At 36.7% G+C, this 19,228-nt stretch overlaps 2 protein-coding genes across 4 annotated transcripts in view; both read left to right on the top strand.

Moving 5' to 3' along the window:
• LOC126843542 (dual specificity protein phosphatase 10-like) overlaps window positions 1-14,137 on the top strand; it is a 35,702-nt gene extending 21,565 nt beyond the window's left edge. For all 3 annotated transcript variants that reach the window (XM_050581131.1, XM_050581132.1, XM_050581133.1), the window contains 2 exons: window positions 10,676-11,029; window positions 12,984-14,137. In XM_050581131.1, the coding sequence (XP_050437088.1) occupies window positions 10,676-11,029; window positions 12,984-13,294 (665 nt within the window). In that variant the 3' untranslated portion in view covers window positions 13,295-14,137. The remainder of the gene's footprint in view (window positions 1-10,675; window positions 11,030-12,983) is intronic.
• A 2,145-nt stretch (window positions 14,138-16,282) lies between these two features.
• On the top strand, window positions 16,283-17,573 carry LOC126843017 (uncharacterized). The gene is made up of 3 exons (XM_050580311.1): window positions 16,283-16,512; window positions 16,673-16,841; window positions 17,298-17,573. Exons 1-3 carry the CDS (start codon window positions 16,283-16,285, stop codon window positions 17,571-17,573), a joined length of 675 nt encoding a protein of 224 aa, XP_050436268.1.
• Window positions 17,574-19,228: the final 1,655 nt, after the last annotated feature.

The following is a 19,228-nucleotide window of genomic DNA, read 5'->3' as shown; positions in this document are numbered from 1 at the left end:
ATGTGCATTTAATTTTTTTTTTTATTCGAATACGGTGACATAATATAATAGTATTATTGTTATTAATACGGCTTTTCGCGGAGGTTGTAAAACGACGGCAAGGGAAAGAAATCGGTTGGCCAAAATAAATTATTCAAAATAGATCGGCTTTTATAAAACATCTGGTTTGACGTCGGAGGGTTGTTAGACCGTCCGCGGTGTGTGTCCCTCCTAATTGAAAAATCCCTGTGGATTATACACTCATATACACACACACACGCCACCGGATACACAACGATGACTAACTATAAGCCTATATATCCCTTTTGTATTCGCCCGCACCCTTAGTCGATCCGTGTGGTAAAACTAGTAACGACATCTCAATGTAGTGTGTATAATAATATATTTATATCAATAGGGCCAATTAATAATTTCCGCACGCCTACGGCCACTGTACGTTATTCAATCAATAACGTTCCAAATAGAATGTGATCTAAATCGAATCTAAACGCCACACTGATGTGTCCCTTCCTGGCTTTGTCAATGCAGTTTATTATATTTTGTATCGTTTCTATCGTGTATATTATTATGTACCTATACTCTGGTTGACGCCTACTACGAGACAAACATAATCCGAATCCCGAAATCAAATTATACGCACAACTTTGGTCACAACAAAATTCAATGAGTTAATAAGCTAGGGATTTTTTTAATAACAAATACAATTTAAAAAAACCACTCATACGTCACTTATCGCACTGCTACAACGTTAGCCATAGACTGTTTTACTATTAATCGATTAAAATTCTGTGCTTAAGTATCTATATAGTACGGTCGCCTGTCCGAGTATGTATATTTCTACGAAATGCCCAATTTATTGCATACGCGGTTATCATCAGTATATAAAAAAATCAATGTCGAATTAAAACTACACTGTGTTCTAAGGAGTGTATGGGCGCTTTTAATCGATCCGCTTTATTCGTTTATTATAATATTACGAGTCGTTTAATGTTAAATTAATGGCGTCCACGCTGTGTGTTAATATTGTCTCTGAAATTGATTTCTCAAACGGATGAAACAAACGCAATCCTCAAGAAAAGCATTCACAATAGCAATGTAAAATAAAATCCATATAATTATTCTCTTAAAAATGCAATTAAGCACGTGTGTTGTGCGCAGTGGCGCCTTTGGAGGAAGAGATATAAGGGCCACGGGCCTCTTCCATAAACGGTCGAACCTTGTTTTCATCTTTTAAAATGTAGTAGAGACTAGAGTACATAAAATTGCTTAGTCACATTTTGTTAAGCTATAATAAGAAATGTTACGCAGCCACACGTTTTTGTTTGCACCTAAGCTACGAACAATTTAGTGAACCGATTATATAAAAAAAAAAAAAATGTTTGCGCGATGGATTAAAGCATTGAGAGAAAAACAACTTTTATTCATAACGGGTTGCCCACCATGTGGGGGTTGCCAAACTATACGGCATACTATAATACATAAAATAGGCTAATTTTCAATTTACAATACAAATAAACACCATTAACGGCGTAAAATTCAATAATATATCAGATTGCATAAATATGATTGTTTTATTTTTCTGTTTTAATAGAAAAGTGTTATATTTTTTGATTGGTTCAATTTTTTTTTTCGATTGACCAAAGCCACCGTTCTACTCGCATTAGATTCGATGAAACAAATGACGCGGTACCGGTTTTTGGCGGTTTATTCGCCCTGACCATGATCAGTTGTGCGTACTTAGGCCTTTGTTGTTATCGTTGCGTTCATGAGCCGATCGAAAGGGTTATCCGACCGATGATATCGCTCGTAGCTTAATTGTTATTATAATCATGGATACATTAACGTGCGGCGAGTGAGTCATTCGGATTTGAAATTTATCGGACTTTTATTGTTGTCAACAAATGCCGCCTGACGCCTGTGGTTGACTCATTGGTTCGCGGTGTTCTGTTTTCCAGATCGTGCACAATATAGTCAGCGCACCGAACAAACAAGTTCATGTGTTTATTCTAATATTTTAATATGTATATAATAATATATGTATTGTTGTATTGTTGCGCTTTATGTGTTGGCCAACAAAACAGACGTTTTTATATTGTGTATATTCGGCTAAAAATGTAACTCGACGCGAAAACATGACACACGAACCGACTCATTTGAAATTCATTTTTTAACCCCTACACCGAACAGACACAGCGTCGGACGACCTGTGCCACACATGGGTTGGGTTTAAGCAATAGTATTATTATTACTATTTTGCTCGTTTCCGTCCACTGTCTGCTCGCGTTCGGGTTGATACAATGTACTAAATGTAGATGTAATAAGTTACACCGTGAATCACTTGAGCGTTATTATATTATTTTCTTCTTTGGACTCGAATGATTCATGTCGCGACGCAGGATAGGCACTCCATCCATATACATAGGTGTGACCGAGGACGGAAGGAATCTGATACATATTATTACTGTTAGGACATTCGTCGGCGTGTGTGTAATTTTGTTTATCTTTGTCCAAGGTCGCACGGATCGATTAAAACAACAATAGTGTACAATAATAATTATTAATTATGTAAAATAAAATAAAAAGTGTATCGATTTTATCTCCGTTGTAGGTATAGGTACAGCGATTTTTTTAAATAATATTATATAGCTGCTAGCGGGGTCGACCGCGATGGTTGAAGGAGAATTTGAGGAATAATACCGCAGTTTCCAATCGAGCATTGTCTACACGGTACGGAGACTGCGAAACCGGGTGAAAGGCTGCTTTCGAGGAAGGATAATAACAACAATAATTGTTCTACAGTTACAAAACTATCCTTGCAACAATGGCGAGTAGCCGTGAAAGCGGTTCCGACGGGGTATCGGTGAAGCCGTACTCACCGCAACTGGCACACTGCGTGTGTGAAAATCTTGAACAAAAAAACTATTGTCTTATCGAGCTAAACCCGATCCTTAGTAAAGAAATTGCTCGCTTGACGCCTTACTGGGAAAATACCAGGAAAACAACGCCATCGGACATGTATTCATGGTCAGGTGATTCATTCGCATAATATAAACGCAAAACGGTCTAAACGCTTCTTGCAACAATTTTATTATAAAAAAAATCACTTCTTCACACAATCTCGTCGTCTTTGCGCCAAGGGTAGAAAATTTGATTTTGAGAGAGAGCTTAAATTAGTTATGGCAGTGCTCTAAGTTAACGATTTGCTTACTATTCTTTTTTAAATTTTTATCTACTCTGCGAGGCACCGCCGGTATTTAAGTATCTTTTTTTTTTTTTATGTACTCAGGCATCGCGCACTTAACGTTTTGGACACGCGACAATCAATCTCCGATGCGTAGAAATAAATAATAATCCGACCACGCCTTTACGCTATGTCTACTACTCATGCAATATCATGTTTACAATGAGTAGTTCGGTTTTCAGCGGAAAAGAATGTCTCATTAGATTCCACAGATTAAACGACTTGTCGGTGAATTTTAAATTGCATCGCCAAGGTGAAGTAAACACAACAATTTTTTTCGTTTGGTCGAGCAATTTAATTAAATAACATGATAAAATATTAGGTACCTACGGTTTAAGTATGCAACATTTTGTCGTGAAAAACATGTTATTAACGTTAGAGTTCCATCAAATCATCGAAAAAAATACGATTTCTCATCATGAGACTGTCGTTAATAAGATGTAATTAGTAAAATAACCAGTAGGGTAAGCCGGGTCAAGGGGTTCACCTGTACCGAAATCATCCTGCAGCAGCACAACCAGTTTTCTTTTTTTCTTAGGGCGGGGGGGGGGCGATGGAGTTAATACTTAATAGATGCTGACCTTTTGGTTGAAAGAGCGCTGGTAACTTGGCTAATAAAAGTTCACCACTAAGTATTAGTTCCCCGAAAAAAAAAAATAATAATAATGACACTTTAGGAGGTAATTGTCTGTTGTGACATCCACAGCATCCCTCTCAGTGGGGCCACTGGGTACTTTATGCCAGAAGTATATTATCCTTGTTGCGCCACAATTAAAAAATCGAACTGCCGGGCCATTTAATGGTTATTAGATTAGAATTTTTTTTGAATTTTCTATTGTCGGACGGTGACTCAGTCGTGGCTTCTCAAATCGGTTGTCTTCATTATATGTTGTAATCTCTTCAATCGGTACGGGTTGTGCATCCTAATCGACGTGTTATAAAAATATAAAGTACAGACACGGGTGGTATTTGTGCGCTTTATGACGGAATGGCGTTAACGCTGTACTACTTGGATAATAATTGTATTTATTATGCGGGTAAACTTCCGACGAGGACTTCGACAAGGCTACAGTGGAAGGTACTCGGTAAATGGGCCGCCGGTGATAATCGTGTACGTGTAATAGTAACAGCTAATACTTAAAACTTATAACTACCTAGTAATGTATAATTATTATTGTCCGCTGTAAACGGCACCCATACAATAGTGCTGTCACGTTGTGTGTGTGCACAATGACGAGCACGGTAAATAATGAAATACAGTAACGGTGTAAAAATAGTGAACATGATATCATGCTGGAAATATTACGTCATATTATGATGGAAGTCTTCGGTGGTGAGTCGCCGGGCACCGAGAAGAACACCCGGCAGGGAGGGTCTAAGCGTTTTTGTTCTTTTACTATTTGTGCTCTACGACTCGGCAGTTTAATATAAACTGCGAATCAGACGAACATTGTTACATAGTGACGCATTGTTGATTTTTCGAGAAATAAAACAGGTGGTTTTTAGAAAAATCTAAACCGTCCGCGAAAGCACTCGACACAGTCGGGCAAGTGGGTAACGACTTGCATGGGATTGCCGTTATCTAGTGTATCTATGCATAAAATGCCAACCTACAATATAGTGTCTAATATTAAATGGTACTATTGTTTACTCTTGCCAGTCATGAGTAATCCGTGATAACGTTTGTTCTTTTAAACTTCGACGCGGCAATCGCGTATATAATAATAATAAGAAGAAAGAAAAACAATATTGTATAATCAGTTGTAAATATTGTACTACGGTCGATAACTGATAACAGCAGCAGCTGTCCGTTTTCCGTACAGCACGTAAACCATGAGTATTAAATTTCTAATCGGTTTTAATCGGTATATATATTATATACATATATTTATTTATTATGTCTTTATATATTATTAAATGAAAGTATAGAATGTTTAGGAAATAGTGTGAGTAGATAGTTAAAACACCTAGAGGAAAATACAACTATAATCGTTTTCAATTTTAAATCAAATTTACAAAATTATATATATATGTATAATATTATCATCTCGTTTTTCCGGATCTGAAGGTCAAAGTTTCTGTACACAACTTGGGCGGTTCCTTTACAAAAACCGTATACCATAAGTGTACCTATCCCGAGTAATTCTACGACGTTTTTTTTTTGGTTTAAGGAGTGGCAACGGCGGACTCGCTTAAGTATTTTGTCCTGGTCGTGATTCACTTGTAACGTTATAATACATTAATGTTTGTAATACAGTGTACGTTTGGCAATTATATAATATAAATTGTCTCTCGACTCTCCTCGAACACTGGTCATTCCGATTCAGTGAGAAAGAAATGAGGAAACGTGTTTAAAGTCTTGCGGCCCTATCAAGGTCAAATAATTTTGTCATTCCACCATAACCGGTTTGCCGCCGTCGGTATAACGAAATCCTCTATTTTTTATATTTATATACATATATGTTATACACTAGCCGGTGACCGGTCATAGCTGTTGTACCACGGATTTTGCACACGAGAAGAAACATGTATTATATACAATTATATGTACCGTAGAAAACTCTAAAACTTTAGAACTCTTAAATTCCGAATGTTCTGTGTATGTAGTTCAACTTGTCTGCCGACAGCTCATAATCATATGTTTAATGTATATTCAATGACTCACCAAATCGTTTACAAGTCGCACGATAAAGAAGTGCCAGTTGAATTTAAAGGTCTGTTCGATTATTGTGGTATCTTTAAAAAAAAACCTTTTCTTAGTAGTATAATATTGATCACATGTGTAGTATTATGGTATTTGTCTCGTTGGGTCATCAAAAATAATTTCCAGCGATAAAAACAAAAATCGTTCTGATATATATAATATGGTAATACTAATCGCCGCTTACAAATTTTCATTTGTCAAACAAAAAAAAAATCATTCTTCGCGAAATGCCATCAATTGTCTGTGTCTCGCGCACTAAACTATTCGCTCCAATTATTGACATAATATAATTATGTGCTCCGCGTATGTATATAATATACTGTAAGTAGTATGTAAAGACCGTCGGAACTATTTACAAATATGCGCTGTAAAACTATTCGTATAGATTATCGGCCACAGCCGCCAATTGACAGACAATTCAAATATTATAATATTATTATGCTGTACAAAATATTATGGTCTAGACTGTCGTTTTAGTTCGTCAAGACATTACATAAATTGATTTTTATACTTGCAGTTTTAGTTTACTGACCATCGCATCGGTCGCACGTTGTCAGATAGTACTGGAATTTAAAAAAAAAATCCTTTTTTTTCCCCAAATCCTTTTATTACTGTCACAATCTTTTTTTTTTAATTACGCAGACCAACAATTATATTACTTTTTATTTGCTACCTTAGAAAATAGGCCGTACTATTATGCAACTATTTACAATTATGTATTTATTCGTAATCGCTCAAGTGCAATGAATACGTTGATTAAGCTTTTGGCTTTTTTAATGTACTTAAGCACTTGCTCGGATAGCCCTCTGCAAGGTCCAATAGCTCTGCTTTAATGGTTAACTTATACCAAACATTTAGTAACATTAGTAATCAATAATTCATCAACAAAATATCTCCAAATGAAACAAAAAAGCCATTTTTTGAGCCGAAGTCGTTATTTTGGTAAAAACAAAGTCATCTCGTAAGACAACAAAACGTGTGATTACCTGTATTATTTGTTATTTGTATAAATGTACTATGTAGTATGTTAAACATAATGGAGCAATATTAGTAATTTTACTATCTTAACGACGCATTCAAACCGTTACAAATACTTAAAAAATAATATTCAATGACTTGTTACGTTTTTAATAAATTCCATTTGGTTTTTGTGTCTAATCTGCATTTGTAATTTTTAATATGAAAACTAAAAAAAAATTTACATTAATTATTATTAATTGCATTTACATATAGATAGTTAGATGTTCCTACTTAACAAAGGGCATTCCAAATTCTGCCGATTGCAATACAGATATTATTACGAAATATTATGATAAGTCGATGGTTTTGATAATTAATTTTTTTCTTTTAATTGTTACAAATAATCGATTTTAACGCGCGGTTTTAACCTTGCGGAATAATCGTCCGAATTTCCACAACATGCACAGTGCAAATTTCATTCATAATCATTTTTACATTGTTAATATTATTATTGTTACCGAAAATTGCCGTGTAAACCGTGTCTTTGACGGTGATTATTTTTAACAATCGTTGTCGATTAAGCAGAAAACGATCTTGGCCATTAGAATTAATTTAACGGTATAACATCCGGAGTTGGAATCGCGAAATCCGACTCTGTCGGTTAGGTCCTAATCGAAAAAATACTTGTGTAATTTTTGTTTTTTATGCTGGAAATGACGTCGTTTGTAAACCATTTTGAATAAAAAACAAAAACTGTTTACCTAAACATGTTTACCGGCCGAAAGTAGTAATTATTTATTATTATTGGTCAACACCCCTCAAATAATAATATTGTAATGCGTATGGTCGATGACGTGTCTTAAAAGTAACGCCGCCGCTTGTTCTGCGACGTCAACAAATGTAGCATTTATCATTCATGAAGTGGTCTAAAAAAAATAAAAAAACAAATTATTAGTCGCAAAAAAAATGTATTATAGTAACAATGAAAATAACAACAACAATATTACACATATCTACTATGGTGTCCATTTAAGGATTCCGCAAAGAGGATAATATTATCCTTTTATGATTTTTTATTCACATAATATTATAATATTTTGTAAATAGGTATATAACTATTTACAAAATAGCGTTTATCAACAATTGCTAAATTCGTTTCTACACTCCACCTGACCCACTATTAGGTCGGAAATAATAGCAGTATTGACCATTCTTTTTTGTAATTTTAACTAGGATATTATATTTCCATATAGCGAAAAAAAAATGTTTATATTTTTAAAATGAAGTAGAAGTATTATTTGAATGTATTAAACCGCTTATGGAAAAATAAAAAAATAGCTTCAAATCGGGCAAATGTAAAATTATATTTATTTAATAAAATAGTTAATAATTTTCAATTTTTTATTTTAACTGCACAGTTTAAATTGTAAGATAGTTAACTGTTAATAAGGGATGTTAACTGTTTATACATTAAATACACTACAAACATTGTCGGTTCTTTGTTCGTTTACAACATATCTTTAGAAAAGTTTTGAAATATGTATTTCTTTTATAATTTGCTGGCTGTGTGTGTACCACAACCATTAATTGTTGAACATCAATTTATAGTGGTAATGATTTTTGATTCAGTCGTTAAGTCGTGATAATTGCTGAGCCCAGCCCCGACTCAGAAGACAATAAACAGTTCTGAGCTGGCTTGATATGGGTCCTTGTCATTTTTTTAATAATATCATCTTGACAAACCGCTACCGGTCGGGGTTCGTGCGGTTACACAATATGATACATAATATAGTATAGTATATACACATAGTATGATTGCCCGGAAGTGAGGGTGTTGATTTTTGTTAGATTTTCCCAAAACGAGAGGTGTTAAATCGAATCGTTTCCGATTAGCCGGCCCGAACGTCTAATGCGTATTATTATAAATGTTTTAAATATATTATTATTATTAAAATAATTATACTATGAGAAAACCGGCTTTGTTGTGTATAGTATGTTTATGATGGCTTACTCGCGGGGGTTGTATACACACTCATTCACGGTGTACGTGCGGCGGAAGCGGCGGCGGAGGGAGACAAGGTCGGATGACTAATACGAGAGGTTACGATACCCGCAGCCGGTTTGGCAGTATAATAATAATAATAATAGTAGTATAATATATGTATGTTTGTACATATATATTATGATGTGTTGATCCTCCCCACCACCGGCTCTCTATATCGCCCGGCTGCTCCGGAGGACCGCGTGCGACGTTCGCCGCCGCCACAGATTCGTTACTCGACTCATAGTTGTCGTCGAACCGTGTTGTCAGGCGCTTAAGTGGATTTTTATTTTCAAATGAACATTTTTCGTGTACGATTTTTTGGACTACCGACTGATTGGCCGTGCTCGTTCGCATTTTTGTGTCGTGTAATTGGATAGACAAAAATAAAACACTAGGCTTATACAGTATTATTTGTTTTATGTACGTTTTTGTTTTATCCTAGTAGTATATTACCGTTACTGCAATAGAAAAAATAAATAAAAAATATGACTGCCGCAATTGGACATAAAAAATTAACGTTGAAACTCAAGCTTTCTCTGGACCCTTGCCCCACATGGAGCAGAACTCGTTCAGGTACTTGTCCTTCGTTATTTATTATTTTTTCGCACCGTCGTCCTCAGTTTTAGGTTTTTATTATTATTGTTTTGTTTTCGAAATCTAACGCTCCATTGTGTTTTGTATTTAATCGTCCGTGTTTACCGTTTACAAGCACGGTTTTTTGTTTCAAACGCCAAAATATACACTAAAGTGTCCACTCTACAAATAATATGTAGAATTCGGAATGTATAACAGAGTGTCACTATTTCACCAAAGAAGTGTCGTTGATGTAGCGTTCATTTTTTTATCTTTGAAATTGTCCAAAATACAAATAAAATTTCGGTGAAGTCTTAAATGATGTTCTGCAGGGTTGTGTAGCTAATTGGGATGTTGCGAATAGGGAAAGGCGGTTATAGAGTTCTTATCTAAGTTCTATCGAATAATATTATTATTTTCCCCTGTACTATTATTATTGCTATTATTATTGTTGTGATAATTTAAAAGTATTACCTACTTAGAATCTAATACAAAATGAAAGTAGTTTTAAAAACACGAACTTTTATTTATACAAAGTGTATTATTTGATTTTTCAATCAAATGGTATCGTCACGGTGACAATTGGGTGACAAAATTCAGTGGCCCATAGCAAGTGGTTTTATGCTAAACTGGCAAGTTATTATCACTGTTTTTTTTCTAATTCGCGTTAGGTTTGTTTTCATTCTATAATATTTTTTCGGATTTACTACCGAATCCGAGATTGTTTACAAAACACGAGTCGCCCACTCGCGGTACTATTTACGCTCAAGAATTGAACTGGTTTCTAATTCAAACAGCGTACATTGGATGAAATGCTCTTGCAATGACTCACGTCCATTGCCGTCCCATACCTATATTATTAATTTAAGATTAACGCGAATTGTCTTGCCGACGTTGTGTTGGCTGCCATTCGCCAATTAATTAGCTGTAATTAGCGCGCGTTTCTTCCCGGACGATTAAGTCTAATCCATCCTATCATCAGACCTTCCGAGTCGGCTGTGAAGTCCCTTCGAGTTAGCTGCAAATTCTTTTTCATTGGTATCACATTGATGTAGGGGTATTGTTGATATTTTGTACCGTACTGCCTATAATCGAGTCCGAGTCCCCGGTAAATCTGACGGTGGTATTAATTATTTCTCGGTGTGTCTTGCAGGTGGTCACAAGGAGTTCCATTCGCGACACAAAGACCTATGCGACAACTCTCTGTTGCCGTCGCCTCTGGACGCCGGCTGTCCACCCGACTCCAACCGCGAGATGATGGACCAACATCCCCTGACCAAAGTGTTGCCTTTCCTATACTTGGGCAACAGCAAGGACGCTGACGACCACGAAGGTCTTTCCGCCATGGGAGTCACCCGAGTGCTGAACGTTACCACCAGTCAACAGTCTCCGTCTCCTCAGGCCGGCGACCACCGGACCGCAGGGATCCTGTACAAAAGGCTGTCCGCCCTGGACAACGGTCACGCCAACCTCAAACAGTACTTCGAGGAAGCTTTCGAGTTTATCGGTAAATTGATAAACCGTTTCTATAATAATTCGACGGCATTGTGCACGGGTGTCATAAGTGCATATTTTTTGAGAAATCGAGCTGTATATACCGACAGATAACTAAATAATATATCCTTGCACACAGATTTTAGCTACCGGAGATTAGTTCTGGTAAAATTAGAAAAGAAAACTGCACCTAATACGTCCGTGTACTACGTCATCGATATATTTATACATGCCGCGTTTTGTAATTCAATTATCCCGCAGTTTCTCTGCTAAACGACGCACCAATTATTGGTATTATTATATTATATATTACCGTTAGGTATTATTGTTATTGGCCGTTATTAAACCGTGTTACTCACCCGACCTTCCCCGTCGGGTCGGCGCTTACTACACACAAACCGTCAATCGCGTTAAACGATAGTGATCGTTTTGTTTGGTGTATACAACCTCATTTATATTACGTGTAATGCGATCGTTTCTGGAACGGGGAAAACGGCGGACGTGTATGGAAAAGAGCGGGAAAACGGTTCCGAACCTCCCCATTTTGGGCTGTGAGTCACACCGCGACAGCTGTATCGCGCGTTCGTTGACGTCATCCGTTTGACCGAGTTTCATTGTTGGTATTGTTTTCGAAAACTAGTCCCTCCCGTCCGGAAACGCCGTCGCAGCCCTTCCAGCCCTTTTCGGTGGAAACAACAATAACGTTTGTCCGACCGGTATTTAAAAAAAGAGCTTCACTACCGAAATCTATTAGGCCCGAACGGGGTGGTTCCAACTCGAGTGTACCAATAGGCATATACTTACTTTGAACCGCATCAAGTTAACGGGGAAACGTTTGTAGACGGTGTACACTGTAAACACACTCTATAAGCGGATCTCCGGACGAGCACGCCGCGGTCGCGTTTACCCATTTATAGCTCATCGGCGCACGACCTCTCGCCGTGAGTCATGTATGTACTACGCAGTGCTGTTCACACCAAGACGACCTGACGGGTTAGGTTGTTTTTTTTCAAAAACATATTATAGAAATCACTACCCGTGTACTCAAGTGTTGTCCTCTTTGGAAATTCGGTTAAAAAATGACTCATGCGCGCGACACTCGGTAATTATTGTCCCCGTGATTGTCGCACAACCCCTTTCGGCGCCGACAAGGCCCCTATTCCTATATGTAGACAATGTGTCTGTAATATTATTTTTGTGTATACATCGTGCACACGTGACCCGCGGCCGTCGTAGGACCCGCACAACGCCACGATGACGTCACGGAAGCTCCTGTTTCCAGGCCTATTAATTTGCCCGTGGGATCCCTTTTGTCCCGAATTAGAATTTTACGATCCGGTGTTGATAATATAACATCGGCGTAGCTCCCGAAATAGACACACGCGCGCCAAGCCAAGCCGAAATAAAAAAAAAAACCATTTATCAGTTCGGACGCCACACGCGCGTTCGATCTCAAAAACTCTGGACGTCTACCAGATCAGACCACGGCCGCGGTATACTTTTAACCAAATTCGGGCGACTCGTTTATTTCTGGCCCGTTGGTCCGCTATAATTATCCATACAAAACATACACACACAAACACGAGTCGCAGCTCGTATCAAAAACGCCGTTATTGATGTGACGGCGACACACCGCGGATGAGTCACTTGTAGGAACCGTTTTTAAATGTTTATGTACAGATGGCCGAGAGCGGCTGTTCGAGCTCCATCAATATTGATTCGGGATTAAACGAGAATACCGCCGTTCCAATTGTGTACGCCTGTATTCGGTACGATACAATACAAATATTGTGTACACACACTACGAAACGGCAACGGGGTCGCGTAAAGTGTGTAAAGTGATTTCTATATTTTCTGTACGAAAAAATTGTTTAAGTCTGGTTCAGAATGTCGGTAGAAATTAAAAACGTCACTTCAGAGCTATATTTGACTGGTTTTAATTTATTTTTAAAAATTTTGTTTTGCAGAAGGTGCTAGGAAAACTGGCGGAAGCGTGCTGATCCACTGTCAGGCCGGCATATCCCGTTCGCCGACTATAGCCATAGCGTACGTGATGCGCCACCACAAGTTGTCGATGGTAGACGCGTACAAGACGGTCAAGGCGGCCCGGCCCATCATCTCGCCCAATCTTAACTTTATGGGTCAACTCCTGGAACTGGAGCAGAGTCTGCAGCAGTACGAACAGCAGCAACAGCACCAGCCCAGGTGCGGCCAGTCTTGGGCGGCCGCCCAACAACAGTCCGCGGCAGACGAACTGTCGCCTGGATGCAGTACATGATAAGCCGCCGCCGCCGCTACCTCCCACCCTCCCTTGGGAATGCGCCCGGGAGGGGCCGGGTTCGCGTTTGTGTGTGTTTTTTTATAATATATATTTATACATATATGTATGTATACATATATATGTATAAATTATATGATATGTATACAACAGGACAGAGACAAGGTATCGTCCCCGCTTAGGGCATGTTAAGATAAAACTGCATCGAGATATTCCAACCTATTAATGTGTTCCTATAAATTAGTTAATGTAATAATATTATATAAATATATATATATATATATATATCATCCTCTCACGCGCAAATTTGTAAAATAACTAATAAAAAAAAGGCAAAAAAAATGTTTTTAACGAATGTACAAGAAAGTAAATGCGGAAATATTATATATTACGATGATAACATAACTATATAAATGTACTGTACACCCCTCCCCCCCCCATTCTCCATTAGAAAACTCAAGAGAAGTCTTCAGTTGGACACAATGGTAGACTTGACACGATTCGAGAAAAACGAGCATTATCTAGTCTTGCAAATTGTACATAAAATATACCGCTGAGACTATTATTATAATTTTTTTTTTTAATCACACCATTATTATTATAATATATACGTTAATATTGTCATTGTCGAGAAGTAAAAAAGAAGAAAGCAAGTGTGTACATATATATCTTTTTTTTTAACAAAAATTAAAGGCTGTGTTTATAGATATTAGAATTATGATGTATCCCAACTTATTATTATTACTATTTTTTTAAGTTCGAGTCAATGTAGTGATTTGTATTTTATATTTTACCATCAGAATACAAATATATAATAATAATGATAATATATGTATAATGAAACGACGTGTACTTTTTTTTTGATTATTTACAACCGCAGTTCTCTTCGCCCAAGGCTTTTATGTGCAGTTAAAAATCTTCAGGCGCAGGAAGTGCTGGACGGGAAGTGGACGTCCGGCTTGGAGCGTTGATAATGGTTGATGAAAAAGGGCCCGGCGTAGGCGGGAATCGGATGTTTTGATTGTCGACAGATAAATGATTGTAATAATGTTATTATTATGTTGTTGCGAGTAACCTCGCTGCTACGGTGTAATCGATCCGGAAACAATTTATCACACATAATAAAATATCCTACATTGATTGGTCTAGGTGTGTGTTGTCGATACACTACCGTGTGTGTGTCGATTGACCGCTAGTTGCTAATATAATATATATTACGAATCTCGCATAAGACATCATAAATACGTACAAACTAAATTTAGCTGCCATTAGTAATTATATCCCAAGTGTCGAGAACCAAATGGTACTTTTTTAAAAAACAATTTTTTGATTATACGCCATTCTCAAAGATACTTTTTTCCAGAGCAAAGACCTCAATATATGGCCTGTACACCTGCCACATTCACTTTTATTGAGTATAGCATGATTCACTATTTTATGAGAAGTATGGCTATAATTTTGTATAGTTACCCGCCATCATTCATAAGACAATACTAATTAAGAAATTTGAATATAAAATGAGGTGGCCATAGATTGGGAAAATACAATTTTAAGGTTGCTATAGGTAGGCTCGCCATCCTAACTTTACTCGTGTAATAAATACATTAATTAAAGATAAACCATAAGAACATATCGCACACCTACATCAAAACTGTATTATCTCAAAAAAGAAGTTTTTTCAACATTCCTAAAAAAAATTATTTTTGATATAATACGCAATTTTGATGTAGGTGTACGACATTGGAAATTGAGGATAGAACTTTAAAACTCCAGGTTTGCAAAAAACAATAAATATTAATATTTTCAAGTCTTGAAAATATACACTAGTAATAAACAAAATAGGGCCAAATAAAAATATAATAAAAACAAATTATGTAAAAAAAGTTTTAAATGAGAAAAACGATAAAATTTTTTATTTAAAATACATTGTAAATTTTATAGATTTTTATCAATCAGTTTTGACACGTGAGTAACTTTTTTAGTGAATATTTTAAATTTAGTTATCTACAAACTCTAGGTACATAAAATGGGTATTAAGTATTAACAAAACTAATATATACGGCTATATACTAACGAGTTATTTGTTTTGAAAATTTATTTGAATGATTTTATGAAGGTAAAATTTTTGTTTTGTTCCCCCTAGAAATTTTCAAATAGAAAATCATTTACTCTTTTGATTTGCATTAGTTGATTTACTAATCCATGTGAACGCCAACCCATTTCGAGTGGTTAATGTCTCTCGTCGCGTCGCGTCGGAGTCATTTCGTCACAGAGGCCGAGGAATAATTACTTATCTCACGAGATATGGTTTTCCTATCATGTAATTGTACTAACAGCTGTAAATGCAAGACGTGTAGGACAAGGATCCGAGTATTGTTTGCGCCTCCAGCCGCACTATTGTCGTTTACCCGTTGACAACTAGTTGTTTTCCCTCGTTCCTGTATTGTTTATTGGCCCTCAAAGTGTTTCCACAGCGGATTTGGGCGTCGGTCGCCGGCGATTGATTCTCGACAGGTTTTAATCCTGCGTTTACAGCCCGGTGCGCCGTACTCGCCAAGGGGGTCTGCGCCAAATGGGGGAGATGATGAGTCAAACCAAAAATCCCTTTCCAAACAACCGTGCGAGCGTGCGGCGTTCACCCATTCATACACTTTTTTACCCTTTGTGCCGGCTATTAGTCATCTCTCCTCTTTATTATTATTATTATGAGTACTGTACTCTAAACAGCAGCAGTCGGTTACGCCGCGGATTGCATCAATGACATCATCCGATAGGGAACGAGCGGGCGAAATTATGACTAATGGCGATAAATCGCGGAAAAGCCGAATTATCATTATTATTATTATTATTATTATTATCACCATATATACATCGAGAAATTGATTGATGTTGCTGAGAGTAGGAAATAATTCGACGTTACTTAGCGACCGCTTTGGCGTTGTGTTGGTTAAGTAATTAAGCGCATGCGATATTTTTCATACCGTCAAAATGTCTGATCGATTCTCGCCGTTCCTGACCAGCCTCGACGACATGGAAGCCGAAGCCAGGATACAGCAAATGATAGAGCACATCAACAAGGAATCCGATGCTCAGGTCAGGGAAATCTACAACGAAGGACTTAGCGACAGCAGCGCGGCCATTATACTGAGTAAAGGCCGGGAGAACGTCGACCGATATTACAAGGACAAGATCGTACAGTTGGAAAAGGAGACCGTCAGGCGAGTGTCTGAAACCTAACCTAACAGATTCGTGTTAGAAATTATAACCGAAGAACATTTCTTTTGGCATTTGATTGTACAGTAGGCTTGAAGCGCCAACAAACCGTACCGTGTGTGTTGTGCACGAGCCTTTTTTTAACGGGTTGTTATTTATTTACAGCGCAATAAGTGCGATGGCGCATGAGGGTAAAATGCGAATACTAAATGCTAAGAACGACCACGTCAAAGAGTTGGTGGACGAAGTTTACGAACGACTGCTCGGGTTGCAAAACAACAGCAAGAAGTACACATCTATCCTCGAGTCTCTGATAATGCAATCCTTATGCCGAGTAATCATATAATTCCATAATTTTTTGGTAATTTCACAGCTTCACATGATTCTGCAATTTATATATTATTTCTGGAAATTTTTTTATTTAAAAGCCCATATTACTTTACCAACTATTGTGAATAATATTTTTACTCTACCACCAAAACCACCTACTTTTTTACATGGGCTAACTTATGATATCATCGAAATTTTTGGACGACCGAAAGAATTATGTCCCAAAGAAGAACTGTGACGGTGACTATATAGCAAACTTAATTTTAAAAACTATCGAGTTACTGCTTTTTCCCGATTACCTCCATAGTGGCGAAATTCAACAAGTTGCATGCTAGATTGGGAACTTTACGGTTAATTGTTTTTGCCTGCCCTTGGAGTTGCCTTATCTGTTGACACTTACAGAATAACTTAATTACCTGAGAACTTTATGGAACTGTCTATGTGGTTGTTCTATTCACAGTTGCTGGAAAAGCGAGTGAACTTGGTGTTACGCCAAAAGGACGTGAAACTCGTCCAAACTTTCCTGGCCTCTCTCGAAAAAAATTACCAAAAAATGACCGGGTTGGAAGTGACCATTAAAGTAGACCCTGACATCACCTTACCGGAAAACCACGCCGGAGGTGTTTTAGTAAACGCAAAAAAGAAAACCATATTTGTCGATAACTCGCTGCTCATTCGACTACAGCACTTGACCACCGTCCGATTTCCGTTCGTGCACCGTAATCTGTTCCACTGAGAATATATTAATAAATACAGACAATACAGATGTTTCATCGTAGAAGATTTGGTAATGAATACAAAACTTATCAAAACAAAAAATTAACGTCGTACAAGTTTTTTATAGAATTAAATTGTTGACAAAGTGTTGATTGCCATGTAATTTTCTTAATAGTAATATATTATATATTTTTGTTAGTAAATAGGTAATATACTAACAAACACACTAGTAATTAAATTAACTCTTAACGAAATAAAATGTGTGATTTCCCGTGTAATTAACTGCATATACTAATACGTAATTTATATATATATGACATATACCTACAGCATATAGGTTTATATATATACTTATACACAAACGAATATTCCAAACAATTGTGAACCCGCGATATCGTAAAAAAAAATAATATATTTCATATTTTCCATATTGTAATAATTGTAGTTCGTTTGGCTTTACTCCAACTTCTAAACTAGAGCTACCGATTACAATATGTGTAAGTAAATACACGTGTAATACGTGTAGTTCGAATTGACGTGTAGAAGTTCGTGTAATTATAAACACGTGTAGAAGTTCGTGTAGTTATAAGTACACGTGTACCTGCAACTACACGTATTCTTACAACTGTATGTTTTTATAAGACTTCTAATTTTACGTGATACTATTCTTTAATTAATGGTTGTCACTAAGATAAAGTATTATAGCCATTGGATCAAGTTAGTTGAATCTCGGGTCCTACACGTGTATTAAATACACGAACTTCTACACGTCAGTTCGAACTACACGAACCTTGTCCTACACGTGTATTTAAAATACACGTGTAGAATCTTCGGCTCTATTTTAAACGGCCATATTTTATAATCATAAAAAAAAAACTACAATTGAGTGGCTAAAAAATACCACAAAAAAATGATGATAAAGTGTCACAAAACATAATTAAAATTAAAACCTCTAAAGGAATAATAAAATAAATAGCCAACAGTTGGTTCGTTTTTATACTTTATTTAATGATAATTGTACATCAATAGAGCAAAGGATATTTTGTATTGTAGGTAAAAAGGTGTAAATTTGGCTGTAGGTGAGTTGCGGCCCGAGGTGTTGTTTACAATGTTGGAGACCGGTGAATTGCGGCCCGGCAATTTTCGATGGACGTATGAGTTGCGGCCCGTGCAATCTTTTTTATCTTAAAACTTTTATCACCAATTTAGTTATACAGGATGATTTTTTTAAAGAGATCCACTCAATATCTTATAGTATTTAATTAGTTTAACTACATTTCACCAGACGCGACGTTCCCCCCCCAACATTTGGGCATAGTTTACTGGCAGCTATACAACCGTACCACAAACAGCTGTGAAAGTTTTCATTCAAAATTAAACGGTTCATTCTATACTAGCCTTCCAAATATTTATAACTTTGTTGATGTGCTACTTGAAATCAATCTGAAACGTATATAAAATTTAGAAGTAAATTATTAAGGGGGCTCCATGCGGACCATTTTTAAGGAGTTTTGTATAGGCAATATTTATGAAAAAATTGGTTTAAATAAATTTCGACCATGTCAATAAATTTACCGGTTAATTTGTATAAGCTTCAAGGTATTATTTTTAATTTAAATCATTTTGTCTATGAGTAAAAGCCATTTTAGTTAATATAATATACATTTTTTGTTC

This window comes from Adelges cooleyi, unplaced genomic scaffold, assembly GCF_023614345.1.
Source record: "Adelges cooleyi isolate 19-005CV unplaced genomic scaffold, UGA_ACOO_1.1 ACOO_flye_CR_arks_rails_tigmint_CR_PRNA_574, whole genome shotgun sequence".
Classification (NCBI taxonomy): Eukaryota; Metazoa; Arthropoda; class Insecta; order Hemiptera; family Adelgidae; genus Adelges; species Adelges cooleyi.
The sequence above is the reverse complement of the archived record's forward strand: the minus strand, read 5'-3'. Positions and strand labels throughout refer to the sequence as shown.